We start from the raw sequence: 20,144 nt of genomic DNA on the forward strand, positions 1-20,144 counted from the left end.
TTTCAAGAATGCCGGCCTTCCCTGCCCCCCAGCAGCCTCAGCAGGTCAATCATGCTGCGGCTTAGTGGGGACTGTGACCGCGGTCGCAGTGATCGGTGCATGCGCAGTACACATTATTAAGCACTGGAGTTGTGCATATACCATCGGGTGTAGGAATCAGGCTCTTTGTGTCATAACCATGGTTAAAAAAAATAAAAAACAAAGCCATCTGGTTATACAAAGGCATCGCTGAATAAATAGCACAGAGAGAGCTACAAAGAAAAACAAACAAACAATGAATTTAGTAAAAGTTGCAGGAGGGTATATACCAGCCAATAGTTTAAAGTCATTTGTGCAAGTATAAAGTGCATGGTGCATGCTACCATCTTATTTTACACATTTTTTTTTTCCCTAGGAATATGCAAACATTATTCAGGAGCAACAAGATGAGCAATGTGTGGATATAAAGTGTGTGGACATCCAGGAACCCCTCATTAAAGGAAACAATTACCAGTTCTGCTAGTCCTGATACTGCCTCACTGGTTCCCAATGACCGTTTACCAGGGATTGCGAGATTGTGGCAGAACTTCCCGAATCCATACACTATGTTTGGGTCATTTGTATCTTAATTAAGCTAATGACACACACTGTATTCTCAAAAGTTTAGGGGAATATGATAAAATGTAGCATTAACGTCATAGCACTGGAAACTATCTCAGCATCTGTCAATTTCTACTGAACCAATTGATATATTGGCTATTTGGAGGCTTACTGACAATCATTAACTGACCTCTATGTCTGCAGTTCCTAGGGGAAGGTTTCAGAAATGCTATTCCATACCCTCCAACTCTACCGTTTTAGCCGGTACAGTACCGTTTCTTAATGGTCTGTACCGGCAAACAGGGGCTGTACCGTTTGTACCGAGTTCCTGATTCTTTTAGCAGCGCTGCCGGGACACAGGACTCCCGCAGCGCTGCTGAGTGATAGGCGGTTCTGCATCTCCCCCCATGGCTCTCTGCAATGCAATTGCAGTCTGTACCGATGCTGCCATAATCACTCCAGCACCGCTGTACCTCCGGACCCCAGGTACACTACCCGTGGACATGCCCCCTTTATCCTTTGTCACGCCCCTGTACCGGATTCTGTATGAGAAATGTTGGAGGGTATGCTATTCCATGATAAAACTTTTATCTAAAGGTGGTAGTTATGTCACGAGGAGTAGATAGACGGGCACGGTTTTAACATTTTAAAACTGCATTACAATCTAAGGCCCTTATTCAATTTGAGGCGAAAAGTCCGCATCCGTGATACTTTTTTGACAATGACGTCATTTTCGCCTGTTTTGACTTTACTCCGTATTCAATTTGAAAGACTTTCCGACTAGGCGGAAAGTCAATGCAATGTAATAGGCGGAAAAGTTTCGCCTATGAATAGGAGGCGGAAAAAAGTGCAGAATTGGGGTTTTGGGGTGCAACGTTGCGGGAACCCCCCGTGCAGCCTTCAGGCAGTCCCCCAATGGTAAACTGTCAAAAAAAAAAAACACTTAAGAACACCCCCAAAAAAATGACTTTGAATTTGGGGGCGTAAAAAAAAAATGTTGGGGGACAAAGTTAAAAACTAGCAAACTTTACTCTTGGGGGGGGTCCCCAAGTATGCCCCAAGTGTTTTTTTGATTAAATATGCAGGCCCCCATTTTCAAGTACCCCAAATTTGCTGGGATAAGTTATTTTATGAAAAAAAACCCTCCTGAATACTATTCTGCACCACGTATACATAAACGCTATTTAGCAGCTATTGAGCCCGTTTAAAAACACCAAATACCTTCAGCAAGCCAAATCAGGGGGTACCATACCTAACTCCCATGTCAGAGCATCATTTGGGGGTGTCAGGCTGATTTCCCCAAATCTGACAGTACTTTTCGCCTGTACAAGTTTCCCTGGGTCCTGATTCCGCGTACTTTCAAATTGAATACGGGGTAAAGCGTGCACGCGTGCGATACTTTTCTGCCTACAAAACACGCGATGTAGGCGAAAAAGTCTGGGAGGCAGAAAAGTATCTAGTGTAACCAGATTAATGAAGGCTAATATCGGATTGGCTGCTGTTGGTTACAGCACGTGTGTTGGGCATCCCTCACCTTAACTGTTTGGTCATCTGCATAAATCAGAAAATCCAGAAACAGGTCACGGCTTCTTACTGTATATACAAAATGTTTCATGAAATGAATGACACATTCTAGTTCTTATATTGATGATTATAATAATCTGGCTTGCTACATATACTTGATGTGATTTGCCATTGCAATGTATTAATACATAACTATATTACAGTGCTGATATAGTACATACCTACTTACAGTAGTCTCATCTATATTTAATACATATTCACATATAATCGTCAAGTTAAAATAAGCTTGTATTACAAGGGGGTTTTAAAACCTTATATCTGAAAGGTATGTTTGTGGTTGGACTTATTTGGAGCGAGTAGAAGCTTCCTTATGATATCCTGGGGTATTTTGGCCTTAATAATTTCCTGCATATTCCACTTTAAAACATACAGTATGTGTGAGGACCGATATAGAGGCTCTGATATCTGTCTATAACTGTAATACATACAGTATGTGTGAGGACCGATAGAGGCTCTGACATATGTGTATAACTGTAATACATACAGTATGTGTGAGGACCGATATAGAGGCTCTGACATATGTCTATAACTGTAATACATACAGTATGTGTGAGGACTGATATAGAGGCTCTCACATCTGTCTATAACTGTAAAGGCCTCAGGGTACAGTGATTTGTAGCTTTCAGCCATGAGATTTCTGGGGCTCAGTTCATCACAGAACTTGTTAAAAATACAAATATACTCATAAAAGGAACATTACAACACAAGACAATTCTACTACCATTATAGGACAACTCCCTTTATTAATATCACCTTTACATTTGTTTCCTAAAATGCTGCTTGGTTTGACCTCATCTATGTCACACATTAATCATGCGATAGAGGGGGCATTAGGACCATTTCTATTACACGTCACTTTTACCAGACACCCTTTCCGAGGCCTGCTTTCCATCTTCTCCGAGACCTGCTTTCCATCTTTTCCGAGACCTGCTTTCCATCTTCTCCGAGGCCTGCTTTCCATCTTCTCCGAGGCCTGCTTTCCATCTTCTCCGAGGCCTGCTTTCCATCTTCTCCGAGGCCTGCTTTCCATCTTCTCCAAGATCTGCTTTCCATCTTCTCCAATGCCTGCTTTCCATCTTCATCCGAGACCTACTTTCCATCTTCATCCGAGACCTGCTAGCCACCTTCCCCAAAACATGCTTACCACCCTTTCTGGACTTTTAAAATGCTTTTGCACATATATTAATTAAAATTGCATCTCCCCTGAGCAGGGCTCATATAAGTCATAGTAACTCAAAAGACATCTTGAGCGAACTTGCTTAAACCAAAATTTCAAATCAGGGACTCCACAACCTATTTGAAAGGCACCATTAGGGAGGCCAATCCCTACATCTTGATCAGCGGGATCCTGGGATTTTGACCTAAGAATGGCTGGCATTGAATCCCGGGATTGGCCTCTCTAGCGATGATTAGTGAGGGAGCCCAGCTCCCTTCTAGTCACCACTGCCTGGTTCCTGGCTCTCAGTCCCCGCTCCTCTGGTGACTCGGCTGTGTGTGTGCAATCATACACTGAGAGGGTGGCTGGGCAGATGCAGGGCTGTGCAGCGTATCCTCTGTCCTCACGTCACGCTGCGCAGCCCTACTCTGTGGCGGCTGGAGCCCTCTACAAGGTACCCATTGTGCCTCCTGCCTACTGCCCGCCTCCCGGTAAGTCACTGTGGGGGCTGGGAGGGGGGCATTTTTTTCAAAAGCTAGTCAATCCCGGGTATCCCGGTATTGACGTTTTTTCAATCCCAAATCCTGGGATTGAAAGAACGGGGTGGGATTCGCCTCCCTAGGCACCATGTAGACCTCCATGGCCCTGTGGAACTTCAAACATAGCCAAAAACCTAATCCTGGTCAAACTACACCAACATGCCAAATTTGGTGGAGCTGGGTACAAAACTCTGGCCGTGCATAAAAGATAAACAGAAACAGACACACACACATTCTCGCTTATTATATAGATACAGCATGAAAATTGGCAATCCAAAACCAATTTTAGCACTCCACTTGCAGTCCCGTCAGCTCTGTTCTAAATATTACTCCTTCAAAACATGCTCAGTTAATAGGTTATGTGTATAAAACTGGCCTTGTTCAACAAACTAAACACAGCACGTAGTTTAGGCAGCAATTTTGCAAGGGAAACCCCTACTTGGCGTATCCATTCGCTAGGAACTAGTGGCATCACGGAGACATCAGGTACATAAGAGGATTTGGTATTTTACTCATAATTGTTTTGGTTCTTTTTCAGTGGCCTTTGACCTGGTCAGGGATTATTCCTTCTTTGAATAATAAATAGGAATATTTTCTGCATGTAATCTAATCAGAGTATATGATGCTTTTTTGTTGCTGACAAATTTACTCTTTTTGTACTGATTTTGGCAATCACTGTCATTTTGTATATTTTGAAATAGCCGCCATGAAAGATGTAGCATTATTCACTATACTCGTACTGTAATTATTATTAAGAAGAAAAAAAAAGTTTGCATTAATTAGCCAAGGTCACAAATATATTTTTGATAATTTTTTCATATTTGCTGTAATAAACAACTAACCTTTTCTGGATTTTAATGAATTATTTGGCAGCTAAGAGACAGGCTGGGAGAAGCCTCTAACAGTATTAACACTTACATTTCAAATAAACTTGACATATACTGGATCTGTATTTGACTTTTTATTATTTTTTTTTATAAAGAGTAAAAGGGGGGTGCCATTTTGTGCATTTAGCTGTATCCAATATAAATGTAAAAACACATATGGCTTATACGTGGTGCACAATTGGCTGACCGATTTTTGTAAGTATACACACTTACCAAGCAGCCGCACAATGTCTGGCCAAAAGAACCAACTGTGATGCCATTGTCGCTGGGAAGGGGGCGGAAGGGGTGGCGTGGGGAAAGGAGGCGTGGCCACACGCCTTTAGACAATTTAAAAAAACAAAACTAAGTGCTGCGTACCGGGTGGGAGCGCTGTGAGCCCCTCATCCCGGTGCAAAGCCAGGGGGGGGGGGAGCGATCACACACAGGCATAGGAGCCTGCACGGCTGCCACTCAGCAGTCACAAGCAGTCTCCCACTGCAGCCCAGCACACGGCAGGGTGTGCTGGGCTGCTGTGAGATAGGAGGGAGGGGCGGCGCTGGACACGGGCCCCTGCCGGATTCAAATAGACAGTCATGTTATTAATGTAAACAAGACTCTTACAGGCAGGCCTGTAGAGAGCTGTGCTGGGAACTGGTACTTTACGGGGTGTGTGGTCTAATTGCAGGAGGCATGGCCAAAATAGTATTTGCAGCGCTGAACAAGGGTCGGCCCTGTGAGCCCCTCAGCAAATCCAGTAGGGGGGTGGGCACAATCAGTGTGATTGCTCTCCCCCCTCCTGCACAGTCAGAGGAGTCTGCTGCGGACAAGCTCGGGTAATTAGTAGCCGCTTGTGGTACAGGGGGAGGGGCATTGACAACTCCATGGCTAGATTGAAGAAGTCCTGACTTTATTAATTTACTTGCTATTAAAATACTTTTAAAAGCAAAAGTTTTGATCTTGGTGTGGAGGAATACTTTAATACACTGTATCTATAATATATCCATTGTATTTGGGCTCAAATTCCATAACTAACATTTTTAGGGTCTTCTAAGCAATCTAACTATAATGGCCGAGTGTTGAGTCAAAAATAATATATTACAACGCACACATTATTTACTTAAAATACTAAAATATAGGCTTGTCAGTGGAACGGGTTTGAAGCTTTTCATGTAAAGAAAAAAGTGTTTTCTCTGTGTTAAACATGCCAAAGTATCCCCTTGTTTTATATTCCACTGGCGGATTCCTCTGTAACATCAATCCAGATACTGAATATTTCTCTGGGTATGACACCGGAGGAAAGGAGACTTATGTTGCTTACCTGTTAAGTCTCTTTCTTCGACTCCATAGGGGCACAGGGATGACGCCGGGGCATAGCCTGGAGAGAAGAGTCTGGGCACCAAATAGGTCATTGAAAAGACCCACAAGCCCAGGCTCCTCTCCTCTATACCCTGCCCCCAGCCACTGGACCTCAGTTTAGTTTGCAAGCCCACGCCAGGAATGTCCCCCAGGTGACCAGTGATAACAGCAAGCACACAGACACAGATTAGAAATACTCACATGTACACAGACCACTCAATGCTCAATATGTGGGAAAAATTATTCAACAATCCAGCTTGTATAAGCAGGTAGGAGTTAAATATAGATAACCAGGCTGCAGGGAGCAGGTTATAGAGGAGACAAGAGCCCAGCTTCTCTCCCCGTGCTGATGAGGCAGGCTAAGGAAAATGGCCGCTCAGCGTGGAGTGAGGGGAGGATCCTTCCTGGGGCTTGCTGTCTCTGTGAGAAGAGTGCACCCCAGGGATGGGGAGGGTCTAACAGGGAGCGCCCCCCTCCCCAGTCTGGCCAGACCCCCAAGGTTAATGCCTGCGGCTGCTATTAAGCAGCACCCTGATGCACTATAATTCCCTGGTGGCCTAGTGGGCGGCACGTGAGACCGGGAGCCCCCACTAGCCAGTACCGCCAACGGTCTCCACACCGGTGGTAATAAGCTGTGACCAGCGGCTGGCCTGCAGGGAGCCGCATTATCTTGTCCCTGGGTACTGGGGCGGTGGAGCGGCAGTGGGGGCATCTCTTACACTGCCCACTCAGTAGAAAAAAACTACATTTAAATATATAAAACCATCTAACGCAGTCCACCCTAAATATGGTGCCCAGCTCCTGCCGGTAGCAAACTCAAACTGAGGTCCAGTGGCTGGGGACGGGGTATAGAGGAGAGGGGCCTGGGCTTGTGGGTATTTTCAATTAACTATTTGGTACCCAGACTCTCCTCTCCAGGCTATGTCCCAGTGTCATCCCTGTGCCCTCTAGTGCATGAAGAAGAAACATATTTACTAAAAGCCAAAATTTGTTCATTTAATGAATCGATAATACAGCACAAGAGCCTATAAATGCTGGTGTGTTGTTACCAAACTGTGGTTATTTTATGGGAATGAGTTGTTCAGTACAAATCAGTTGCAGACTTAGCAAATACTGCACTAGACAATGGGTGGATCTGAGCGGTTTACAAAATCAACAGATCATGAGGAAAATCCATAAGATGCAACATCATTTTGTGTCTCAAGCAAAGTTTGTGTACAGAAATGAAATTCATTTATGTTTCATATACACCCTATACACACAGCCTTAGGTAATTTTATACCATATTTTTACCAATCTGTGCCTTAGACAAAGTTTGTGTACACTGAACCATCAAAAATCAAAGGTTTCATTATCTCAGTCATGCCAAAATGATTCTGTATTTGGGAATATTTGGATATGGGAGACTCAATAGCACAGGCATGGCCAACCTGTGACTCTCCAGCTGTTGTGAAACTACAAGTCCCAGCATGCCCTGCCACAGTTTTAATTCCCTTATAGCAAAACTGTGGCAGGGCGTGCTGGGACTTGTAGTTTCACAACAGCTGAAGAGCCACAAGTTACCCAAGCCTGCTATAGTATGTTAACTAAAATGTATTCATTCAACTGTTTTTGTTTTATTTGTATTAGCTGGATTGAGCATAGGGAATATGCACATAATGATATGCCTGATTTGTCATTCCGATTTGAACGGAAGTGACAAATCAGGCCGATATCGATTAAGTGTGATTAAGCTTTAAACCCACATTATGACATTTACAGCAGATTACCCCATTTTTCACTAGTCCCGATTTACATATAAACAGTCTAAAATGACTTACCTGTCTAGTGAAATGGCAGAATATATGCACCTCCTAACTTTTTTAATATAAAAAAAAAAGTGAATTACTTTAACCTATGGATGGAAGTTTACAGATTCCTCTTGCAGTGGACACAGGTAGATAAGGCTCGATGTGGCTTCATGTAAAACAAAAGTAATGTATTAGAATAACCCAGAGACAACAGGCCAAAAATAAAACCAATTAAGAGTCTCAAACAACCGTGACAGAACTGATTTGCGTGTTTTGTGGAATGATGGACTACGCACTCCTTAGATTTTGTGAAATAAATAAATAATACATTTATTGCCACTTAACAAATAACAAAAAAAAGCAATATAAATAAATGTACATAAAAAGAGCAAAAAAAACCCCAAAAACCCAGCAAAGATCACAACTTCAGGTTATTCCACGTGAATTAAAATTTGCACCACAGTGAGTGCAATCATTTTACAATTAAGGCTCTTTATAATCAGACATACATTCATCAGAAGCAACCAATCATTAAAATATAATAGCACTATTTACTTCAGGATGTGGTACTAACAGAAACTATTGTTATTGACACAACTTAAACTGATGTTGTGTCGATTGTTTGAGCTTCGGAGCTAACCCCAGAGACATTTCATCTCATGTCTTTGTGAGTGTGCTGAAGGGTTGGGTGGAATTGTGTTTATCTGAAGGATTCGTCATACCATCTTTTTCCCACATACATGTACTTTATGTGTGAAATTGACTTGAAATGACTTGTTGAATGAACCTCCGGAATATACCTAGACCTGTAATAAAACTTTTAAAACACTTGGCTAACTTAAAGTGTGACAAAATGCAATGTTGGGGAAGGGAGGGAGCCTGCACCTTTAAATCACTTTATTTTAACACAGGGGCCAGTTACAAAATATGTTTCTTATGTAAGATTTACAGCACTATCCTCCTCATAAATCAGATTATTACCGTACAAGTTTTACTTCAGAAAACCTGGTATAAACAAGTGATATATGCTCACAACAAAAGTGATGGAGTCTCTTCAATTATGAAAGGTTTGAATCTAGATTTGTAGGTTATATTATCACCCATATGCATTGGACACGATTATTTAGCAGCAGAATGGTCTACCTAGCTGAAGAGGGTGTCATGAGCAAGCTGACCACACATCGTAAGCTACACCCACCCCTCAATAACGTGGAGCCTCCTGGCTGATTGCATGGTTTAATGCAATGGAGTAATTCAGCCACACCAGTTCAGGTTATGTGTGGGCAGGCTACAATTGTTAGAAGCAAATACTATATACTGCTCATATGTTAAAACCAGTCATTTAGACACCTCAGTAAAAAGACAAATCTGCCATCAGGTAATGTGGCATCTACAAAAATAATAGTAGGAAAATTCTGAAAACGACTAAGCTGTGGAGAAAAGATGATGTAAGCCATAGCACAGGGGCGAATCCTCCTGGGCCTGTTCAATCTTAATATTTTTGGGCTAGCTGGTCACAGATTGTGCCTAGCAGCCGAGGAGCAGGCAGGTTGGTTTTGCCTTAAAATAAATTGTCGCTTTAAATTTAGCGGCTACATCGCCAAAATCACACCAGTTCCTGGAAGTAAGAACCTATTACATATACCCCGCTTAGTGATGATTAGGATGTAAATTCAAAAGCACAGGGTTATCAGGGCATAAATGTGCTAATGTGATAACACTTGTAACCCATAGCAACCAAAGGAACAAAGGTTTGTTTCCATTCTCTAAACTGAATTAAAAATGAAAGTTAGAATCTAATTGGTTGGTGTGAGTTATACATATGTATTCACAGGGCACCATGTTACTTAAATAAACCCTAAAGTGCACCCATTGCCTTTACACAGTGGTGAGGTCATTAGCTTCTAGTCAACTGCTACAATCACATGTGTAGAGAATCAAACCACAAAATGGCTGACTCGCCTGTATGTAGGCAACGGATACACCGGATGAACAAGCTAATCCCATTACATTACAGTTATCTGAATAGTTGCAACTTTGAAACAAAATGGCGGTGTTAAAAAAAAAGATTATAACATTACTGCAATTTGCTTATTCATAAATAAGGAATAACTGAAAAAGGCATTCTCCACTGCCAGTTATACCACCTTTAGACAGAAAATAGCAAAAAAAACTCGGATTTTATCCGGCATTTGCGTACCATGTTGTTTTGCCATTTCCTGCCTGACCCCCCTTCATATAGAAGAGCAAATTACCGGGTTAATCATTTAAATCCGGTAATCTGATGATTTACACGGGTATTTCTTCTGTCTGAAAGGATCAACCCGGGTCTAAATTCCCGTGTCTCCGACCCTGGTAAATTCCTGGGTCGAAGTCCCAGGAATTTAGACCCGGCGTGACCCTTTCAGACAGAGGAAATACTCGTGTAAATCAGCAAATCACCGGGTTGAAGTGTTTAACCCGGTAATCTGTCTTTCTGTCTGAAAGGGGTATAAGTAATGGTAATGTAACATGCTGATTTTATAAACAACGGTTTTCCCGAACTCTGGGTACAACGGAAATAAATCTCAGTGATCGAGTGCAGTACATCTAAAAACTCTTGGTAGCGATACCAAACAGAGCCCCCAGCATGTCATGGAGATCATTACAGACACATCATGGAAGTCATCACCATAAGTCAATCAAACTACAGCATAATTACAGTAATATCATAATAAAAACAAATTTACCAGCAACTACAGTACCTATAACAGATCTATAACAACTACAATATTAAAAAGAAATGGACACAAAAATTGGATAGATTTAATCTCAGTCACAAACCCACATATTTTATTGTTAATAATCAGTTGAGGTTATTGAGTATGTCACCATTTATTTTGTTTAGAGAAATTCCTTATTAGTCTTCTTTGAAAGATGACGACACGGTTTACTGGGATGTTACTGGTTTCATTTCATTCATTTATTGGTGGGTATAACACCATTTATTGAATAGGTTACTGGAGTAAAACGCGTGGAGTGCATGCATTTATCCTGGAGTAAAATGCGTGGAGTGCATACATCTATCCTGGAGTAAAACGCATGGAGTGCATGCATTTATCCTGGAGTAAAACGCGTGGAGTGCATACATTTATCCTGGAGTAAAACGCGTGGAGTGCATACATTTATCCTGGAGTAAAACGCGTAAAACGAGCACAGTATGTGCTCTTTTCGTTTGGTCAAACTGAAAACTAGAACTCCTCAGTGTATGTGGCCACCGGATTTAATGGATAATAATTACTCCTTGGGATGCAGTAAGAGGAGTGTTTGGGCAGGAAATAACAGCTCATGGAGGACTTCAAGCAGGATCTGGGTAGCAGCTTTGGGACTCTAATGATCATCTGAAGTCCTCAACTTAAGCTGAGGGTGAGTGTTGATAGGGATAGAAATCCCACCAGATTTTTGTTTAGTAAATCTATTATTTCAATGAAAGTTATTTTGGCAGGCATAATGAATTAAACAAGCCATCTACTTCTCTTCTGCACAAGTGGATCTGCAATAGCCATAAAATAAAAAAAAATCTGTTTTTAATAGAATAAGTCTCTATAATGAAAAAAAAGAAGATATTCTAAAGATCAATGCAAATCAATTATCTGCTGAGTCCCCTGGAATTCACAGGCATTAAACACAGAAATATATGTATAATGGTATCTGGTGCCGAAACATAAGAAAGCACATTTATTTAATTCCTTATGATGAGCAAAGACTTAACAACCTAACTCTGAAATTTTGATGGTTACCGACAGACGTTCCAGTGTGACAAATGAATGTGCTGTAGAACACCAACATGCTCGCTGGGAGGGTCGATTGTCTCCATTTATATGGAATACCTGTAGTGCAACATATCAGACGCTGTCACACAGATCTTGGCTGTTCCAACAATAGATCTTCCTCCAACACACTGTCCCCCATCTCTGTTTTAATCTGTGCAACACCGAGTCGGTACAGAGTGTCTCTGATGACCACCTCTCCGGGCTGACAGCTCTGGACAATGTCATGAATTTGCCGGTTCACAATCTCCCGGCTGGTGAGAAAATCAATAAGCCTGTTGTAAAGGTAATAGTGCGTGGCATTGTCAAAATTGATGGGATGGTGGCGGATATTACTGGTCTTGCTGTCCCCAATAGCTGTAATGATGGCGCTGTATGGCTCCAGCTCACGGCACAGCGAGAGAGAATGGTGGCGAGAGGTTGGGTCGGAGGCTCCGCTCTGCTCTGCCACGGCATGGACAATTCTCCGGGAAGCAGATTTGGTAACAGGGTGCTGAATCGAGGGCTCATTTCCCATCATGTCCACGTTGTAATGTCTGTCTAGCAGTTCTGGGCAGGAAACATACTAAGGCACAAAGACAACATATGATGGTAAGTTCTTGCAATAATAAAATAATGTAGAAAAAAATAATATATATAACTCTTTAATAAAAGTTGCAACACTGTCAGAAACTGCCTTGAAGCATGAGGGCTTTTTATTTTCTAAGGAAACACTTCAGGTGTAAATGCCCAGAAAGAAAACGGAAATAGGAAGTCATTTTCAGCTATCCCGAAAAACAAGGGCAGTGATGGACAATCATTTTAAAAGCAAATGAAACCAGGACCTTAGACCTGCATACTGCATCTAAAGCTGGCCATAGCACAGGTGTGGGGAGAAGCGGCACACCGATCATCGGTGTGACACTATCCGCTGCAAGAGGTATGGAGGCAATTTCCATTCGCTACCCATAGTCAGCTGAACGATGGACGGGAGGAACGGACAGGTTTGATAACCAAACGATCCAGAATGTTTATCTGCCGTTTTTGAGTCTGTGAACGATTATCCTTAGGAACAGGCGTTCCATCGGCTGATCTCAACAATTATCGTTCAGCGTATAGCCAGCTTTAGAAACCAAAGTGCTCAGCCGCCACTTATAGATAAAGCAGGAATTACTGTTGAACTAAACTATTAACAATTTCATGAATTACAGTGACAATGCTGCATTAACATTTCTATGTTCCATCAGTGCATAAACTACTAATAAAAAAATTCTGCTGGTCATAAAAATGCTTACATTAGCTGTTTAGGTTTTGGGATTTTATCTATCCCATCTTAATTTTCTGTTAACTGCCTGTAGGCAAGGGACAGGAAGGAGACAGACTCAGCAATATTTCTAGTAATTTAAAGATATACCCTCTATTACCATGGATGGGGGGAGAATAGTAGAGATAATAGTAGTATTTCCTTTCTGTATTACTAAACAGACAATTTGACAAATTAAATATGACTCCATGTGCAATAGTTTCCTTGTGTACACAACACTTTACTGTTAATTAAAGTTTAAACTTAATTAGGTGATTATGCTAATATAAGCATCACAGCAGTTCCCCTGGTGAATGAATGGGCTTCAATGTCTTGGTTTAGCTCACAAAGTGCTTGCCATCACTGTGTGTAGGTTACAGATGAACTTTAAGAATAATACATTGGCGTTGAAAGATCCTACGCTTGTATGGTATTACTGCTGGTTGGAGCTGTAACTATTATCACACTAACCTTTGGTGACTCTGTCGGATCGGAGAAACAGCCTTGGTTCTTGCCCCACATCTGTTGTGTCAGAGTTGGGTAACAGAGATCGGCACATAGGGCCACCTGTGTTGCCATATCTACTACGTACACAGGTGGCCAGTGCCGCGAGGAGGCCAAGAGATCCACATGGTCATGGTGGCTCTCTCCACGGACAATGTACTTAGATCCACAAACCACCTATATGAATGAGACAAGATAACCAAGGATGTATTAGATCAATGTAATAGTGTTTGACATGACAGCACCTAGAATGTATTCTAAGAATTTCAGTTTTGTGCTGCTGACACTGAAGATGCCGGATCAGACAGCTGCAGCAGTTTGTCACGCCACGGACCTTGCGCCTTAGCCCCACCGAGCATCCCTTTTACTTAAAATATACGTCTTATTCAAACCGCTAAAACGACAAGAAGCGATAAAACTACTTTGCCAGCCGAATGGGGCTTGCTGTACTTTTACTGCTGTGTGCAACACACTGTCACAAATCTGTGTAAAAAAGGTTTCAATATGAGCGATCACCGCTATTAATCTGCGACTTTGTACATACAGTGCATCCGGAAAGAATCCACAACGCTTCACTTTTTCCACATTTTGTTATGTTACAGCCTTATTCCAAAATGGAATAAATTAATTTTTGTCCTCAAAATTCTACACACAATACCCCATAATGACAATGTGTAAAAAGTTTTTTTTTTTTAGATTTTTGCAAATTTAATAAAAAAAAAAAAACACTAAGAAATCACATGTACATACATACAGGCCTTTGCCATGAAGCTCAAAATTGAGCTCGGTTGCATCCTGTTTCCACTGATCATCCTTGAGATGTTCCTAAAGCCTAATTGGAGTCCACCTGTGGTAAATTCAGTTGATTGGACATGATTTTGAAAGGCATACACCTGTCTATATAAGGTCCCACACTTGACAGTGCATGTCAGAGCACAAACCAAGCATTAAGTCCAAGGAATTGTCTGTAAACCTCCGAAACAGGATTGTCTCGAGGCACAAATCTGGGGAAGGGTACAGAAAAATATCTGCTGCTTTGAAGGTCCCAATGAGCACAGTGGCCACCACCATCTGTAAATGGAAGAAGTTCGGAAACCACCAGGACTCTTCCTAGAGTTGGCCGGCCGTCTAAACTGAGCGATCGGGGGAGAAGGGCCCTAGTCAGGGAGGTGACCAAGAACCCCATGGTCACTCTGTCAGAGCTACAGGATTCCTCTGTGGAGAGAGGAGAACCTTCCAGAAGGACAACCATCTCTGCAGCAATCCACCAATCAGGTCTGTATATTAGAGTGGCCAGACAGAAGCCAGTCCTTAGTAAAAAGCAAATGGCAGCCCACCTGGAGTTTGCCAAAATGCACCTGAAGGACTCTCTGGTCTGATGAGACAAAGATTGAACTCTTTGGCGTGAATGTCAGGCGTTATGTTTGGAGCAAACCAGGCACCGCTCATCACCGGGCCAATACCATCCCTACAGTGAAGCATGGTGGTGGCAGCATCATGCTGTGGGGATGTTTTTCAGTGGCAGGAACTGGGAGACTAGTCAGGAATCAGAGGGAAAGATGAATGCAGCAATGTACAGAGACATCCTGGATGAAAACCTGCTCCAGAGCGCTCTTGACATCAGACTGGGGCGATGATTTATCTTTCAGCAGGACAATGACCCCAGGCACACAGCCAGGCTATCAAAGGAGTGGCTTCAGGACAACTCTGTGAATGTCCTTGAGTGGCCCAGCCAGAGCCCAGACTAGAATCCGATTGAACATCTCTGGAGAGATCTGAAAATGGCTGTGCACCAACGCTTCCCATCCAACCTGATGGAGCTTGAGAGGTGCTGCAAAGAGGAATGGGCAAAAGTGCCCAAAGATAGGTGTGCCAAGCTTGTGGCATCATATTCAAAAAGACTTGAGGCTGTAATTGCTGCCAAAGGTGCATCAATAAAGTATTGAGCAAAGGCTGTGAATACTTATGTACATGTGATTTCTTAAGTTTTGTGTTTTTTTTATTAAATTTGCAAAAATCTCAAAAAAACTTTTTACACATTGCCATTATGGGGTATTGTGTGTAGAATTTTGAGGACAAAAAAGAATTTATTCTAGTTTGGAATAAGGCTGTAACATAACAAAATGTGGCAAAAGTGAAGTGTTGTGAATACTTTCCGGATGCACTGTATGTTATAGCAATTTCTTTGCAACAAAAGTAGCATGCTAGCATCCCTGGTACACTGTGAGAGGTTTTATATGTGGCTACGATATGACACAGATGCAATAATTTGGAAAAAGTACACTGTGCCACTCGTGGCAGAGTGTCAAGTCGTGCCAAGCGGGGGTAAATTTACCAAAATGACAGTTTTTAGAAGTGGAGATGTTGCCCATAGGTACCATTCAGATTTTAGCTATTATCTTCTAGAAGGTGCTAGATAAATGTTAAGTAGAATCTGATTGGTTGCTATGGACAACATCTCCACATCTAAAAACACTCACTTTAGTAAACTTACCCCGAGGTGTATGAGGACACATCTGTAAACTGAGCTTGCATCTGACATATCACTTACTAATGACATCACTGAAGCTAGTCTAATAAACTGCAAATATGATTTAGCTGACAAGTAACGTCCTAGCTTGGCTACTAGGCTGTACTGTTAAATGAATACTAAACATCTTGGATTTTTGCTATTGACCATCCTGTGGCTTATTATTAATCATCCTGAGTGACTGAGATATATTTTATTCTTTAGTACGCGATAAGCAAGGCAACAGGATTTACCAACAATCCTTGTTTTTACATCACACTGAAGTGTAACCCCATATTCACCAATATAGTCTCAGAAAATCTGGAATGTACTAATTATTCTGTGCCAAAGGATTTTATTAAGGATATTTTAGTGATATATAATTGGGGCTATTTTTTATAATCATATATTATTAGATTGACAGTAATGATTACAGCAGCTGTACGTCTATTCTTGTCTTTTGATTAACAGTGTTCCTTTTGAATTTTTTTTTTAAAAAATCTCTTTTATTCATAGAAATCTATGGTTGTACTTTGTCATACCTGATGGGGGCAGACTTTGTAGATTTTCCCCCCAGTTAAATGAGCTGGAGGCTGTTTAATCTGAGTCCCATTCTGCACAAACTCGGAAAGTGCCAGGATGGAGTAACACATGTTGTCCTATAAAGAAGGATAATCAGTCAGCAACAGTTAAAATGATCACGATTAGACACAGGTCTCCCAAGAGTTTACAGAAGGAAGTTATAGCATTCACACAAATATCATTTATTATTAGACACAGCACTCCCTCTCCCAAAGTTTGTTCCCAGACACGGACAAACCACTGTGCCACCACCTACTGCTACAAGAGAAAGAAAGGTGGTGTTGGCATGAATCATTTATAACCGGGGAAAATGCAGCTGTGGGGTGTAGTTATTACGTAAATGCACCTGATTGACCATTGTGTGAGTGTGCTGGTACACAACGATGACACTGCGGCACAGTGGTTAGCATCGCATCACTGAGGTCATAAGTTTAATACCTGATCAGGGCCCTATCTGTGTGGAGTTTATATGTTCTCCCCGTGTTGGTATGGGTTTGTTGCTATAATCAAAATCACATAATACCATACCTCCCAATATTTAGAAATCAAAGATCAGAACCCCGTTGGATAGCGGGCATGGTCTCGATGGAAGGGTGTGTGGCCAGCACTCGTTTTCATCACTCGGCGGGCATGCCCAGCGCTCCCCAAGCAGCTGGGCTGCCCCCAGACTCACCCGTCGCACTGTTTAGATGCTTTGTATATGCGCACGACATCTGTTCAGTATTCACCCGCTGTTCTGCCGTGCAGAGGAGGAGTGATCGAGTGCTCCCCCAACCTTCCCCCCACGGGTCACTGCGGTCCACGTGTGAGACAGCGGCCAAAAGTGGGACTGACCCGCTGAAATCAGGATGGTTGGGAGGTATGTAATACACATATTTTTGGTGGGTCTATTTCACTGTAAAACTCAGCCATTCACTAACCATAATACTGGCATCTATACACTATGAGGATGATTCTGAGCCACACGCATAGTAGCTGTAGCTGTGGGCAGATGCGAAAACCCGATTTACTACACTATGCTAATGCAGGAATCCGTGGGGCTAATGAGGGGGATCAGGTGTCTGAAGCGTAAACCGGTACTGCCCAATAATTTTATGCCAGCTGCCACATTCATCATCATTAGTATCTGTACTTGTGCCAGTCCCATGCTGGCTTTCCTTCCTCAAATGCACGAAATGCGCAGTGCTTTACATACATGCCCACAGCACTCCCATAAGTCAGGGTTGTTACATGCAATCACTTTGCCACTGCCCAGTTCCTCGCCCCCAAAATACCCTTATTTCATGGAAAGACCGATACGGCCAAGTTCCAGCCCAACTCCATCTAAAATTTATAAACTCGCTTCCATGCATGCATGAAAAACATTTGCGTCCGACTCACAATCAGACCCTATGCTGTAAAGCCGCTGTATCGGTCTGTGTAAGGTCAGAGTTGTAGTGTGACAACAACACAGTATAACGCAGCACTATAAATAAGTCATCATTTGCATAAAGCCAGGAAACAGACGTGACAGGTGACAGAATTACCTTTGTGTCCGTAGTGTCCCATGGAATCCTACAGAGAGTCAGCATCCTCTGTAGCTCTTCCTTACTAAGCTTATTTAAATCATCCAATTTCATGGTGCCATCGTGAAGAAGTCTTGCAAGAGCACTGCCATTACCTGTAGCCCCACATACACATACATAGTCACATAAATAGCTATATGCTTATTGACCTCTCTTACACCGTGCTGCTAAGCAGCTCTCAATTACTAAGCAAGCCTCTCCATTTGCACCCTTACACGTACTGGGAGAACCAAGAAAAGCATCATTTTATTTAAAATTATTTAAGAAGTACAAATCCTCAAAAAATAAGAATACATCAGTTACATAAAGAAGAGAAGTTAGAAAGGACATAGGATTCTGGCTTTTAGATAAAACTGCTCCTCTCTAGGCAATCCAAATATCTATATTATGTTCTCGGAATCCTACAGGGGACACAGTCATATCTAATGGGGACACTCCAAAACCCTAAATATGGAGATGGACAGTCACAAACTAATCAACCTACTGATGAGAGTGCAACTGCAGAAGTAAGAATCCTTTAGAAGTAGGTAAACGGGAAGGAGGTGACTATGGGCCTAATTCAGAGCCGGACGCTCTGACCAGAGCACTCGCTCTGAATCAGGGCCGGCCAAAATTGGAGCGGCCTCCCGACCGCTCGCATAGCTGTGGGTGACCACCCACAGTTTATGCGAGCGGCCAAAAAGATGGTCGCGATGGTCAAGACCATCGCGACCATCGGGCTTGCAACAAGACCCTTGTGGTAGGGTCTCGTCTGCCGCAAGCCCGGAGTGCTTTTGGCTCTATCAGAGCCAAAAACACTCCCACTGACATCACTAGTGATGTCAGTGGGGCCGGACCCAGACGGTAGGCGTTCCGATGGGAACGTCTCCGTCTGGGCAGCCACGCCCCCGTCACGCCCACCAAAGGGGGTGTGCTGTCAATCACCATCGACAACATGCCCCCTTTGGTGCGAGACCCGAGCGACGGCTTCCCCGTCGCTCGCCGGGTCTCGCGCATGCGCACGACGGAGGCGCCTCCGTCGTGCGCATGCGCATTTGGGTAACATCGACCCGCTTGTGAGCGTACAGCGCTCGCGAGCGGGTCTGAATGAGACCCTATGTCCTCTGACACCCCTGGTTGTGGAACTTCCAGCCTTGGGGAGAGAACAATCTCCTATGGAGAAAGGACAGAGAAAATGTATAGGAGCAGACTTGTACTTGTCATTTATACCTAGAAGTGGCCTGGTTGCTGGTCCCAAATATGCCCGGTCACACTCAGAAAGGTGAAAAAGAAACACCTTCTACCTTCACATAGTTCTTGCAGTTTCGACTGAGGAGTTAAAATAGGGAGAATAAAACAAACAAAAAAAAACTGAGACCTTGCAAGGGCCTGGTTCAAATTTGCAGAAGTCACTTTGGGGCATTGATGGAAGAGTTTCCAGGGCTGTACGGAGGGTGATGCAGCCGGTGCCTCCGCACAGGGCGGAATCCTCCAAGTTCACCAGCAACAAACTGACCGGCTCCGGAGGTCTGCATAAAGAGACGGTGACCTGCACTGCTGCTGCTCGAAGGGCAACTCCGATGAAGATCCCCGCCCTCCACCCACCCCCTGACGGTAATGGTATGCGCTCAGGGGGAGGGGGAGGCAGCAGTGCAGCACAGGGAGCACTGCCATCCTGATACAGAGCTGAGAGTTTCCCTCTAGGCGTCCTGCCACCTTTGGGTAGCACTGCACTCCATTAGTTATATCTGTGTCCCCCAGAGGGCTGTAGGAGGAGTACTGTAAAACAGGATTTTGGTACTTACCGATAAATCCCTTTCTCCGATTCCACAGGGGACACTGGAGTTCAAGACAGTGGGGTATAGACGGTGGTAGAGTAGAGCCTGGCACTTTAAAAAAAAAATCTAGAAGTGTGACTGGCTCCTCCCCCTCTATGCCCCATCAGCCCCAGTTTAAGAACTGAGCCCGAGAGGAGACGGAGGACAACAGGAAAACAAGGAGAAAGAGAAGCCCACAGAACGAAACAAGACCGACTGAAGGAGAA

General features: G+C 43.1%; 2 protein-coding genes across 8 annotated transcripts in view; one reads left to right on the forward strand and one right to left on the reverse strand.

The window, feature by feature from the left end:
- Window positions 1-4,804, forward strand: part of CSF1R (colony stimulating factor 1 receptor) — a 107,528-nt gene extending 102,724 nt beyond the window's left edge. For both annotated transcript variants that reach the window (XM_088448503.1, XM_088448504.1), the window contains exon 21: window positions 395-4,804. In XM_088448503.1, the coding sequence (XP_088304629.1) occupies window positions 395-502 (108 nt within the window). In that variant the 3' untranslated portion in view covers window positions 503-4,804. The remainder of the gene's footprint in view (window positions 1-394) is intronic.
- A 5,492-nt stretch (window positions 4,805-10,296) lies between these two features.
- HMGXB3 (HMG-box containing 3) overlaps window positions 10,297-20,144 on the reverse strand; it is a 60,604-nt gene continuing 50,756 nt past the window's right edge. For all 6 annotated transcript variants that reach the window (XM_088448498.1, XM_088448497.1, XM_088448496.1 and 3 more), the window contains 4 exons: window positions 18,083-18,216; window positions 16,517-16,633; window positions 13,433-13,642; window positions 10,297-12,244 (listed from right to left, as the gene is read on the reverse strand). In XM_088448498.1, the coding sequence (XP_088304624.1) occupies window positions 11,765-12,244; window positions 13,433-13,642; window positions 16,517-16,633; window positions 18,083-18,216 (941 nt within the window). In that variant the 3' untranslated portion in view covers window positions 10,297-11,764. The remainder of the gene's footprint in view (window positions 12,245-13,432; window positions 13,643-16,516; window positions 16,634-18,082; window positions 18,217-20,144) is intronic.

Source organism: Taudactylus pleione, unplaced genomic scaffold, assembly GCF_031769625.1.
Source record: "Taudactylus pleione unplaced genomic scaffold, aTauple2 ptg000456l, whole genome shotgun sequence".
NCBI lineage: Eukaryota > Metazoa > Chordata > Amphibia > Anura > Myobatrachidae > Taudactylus > Taudactylus pleione.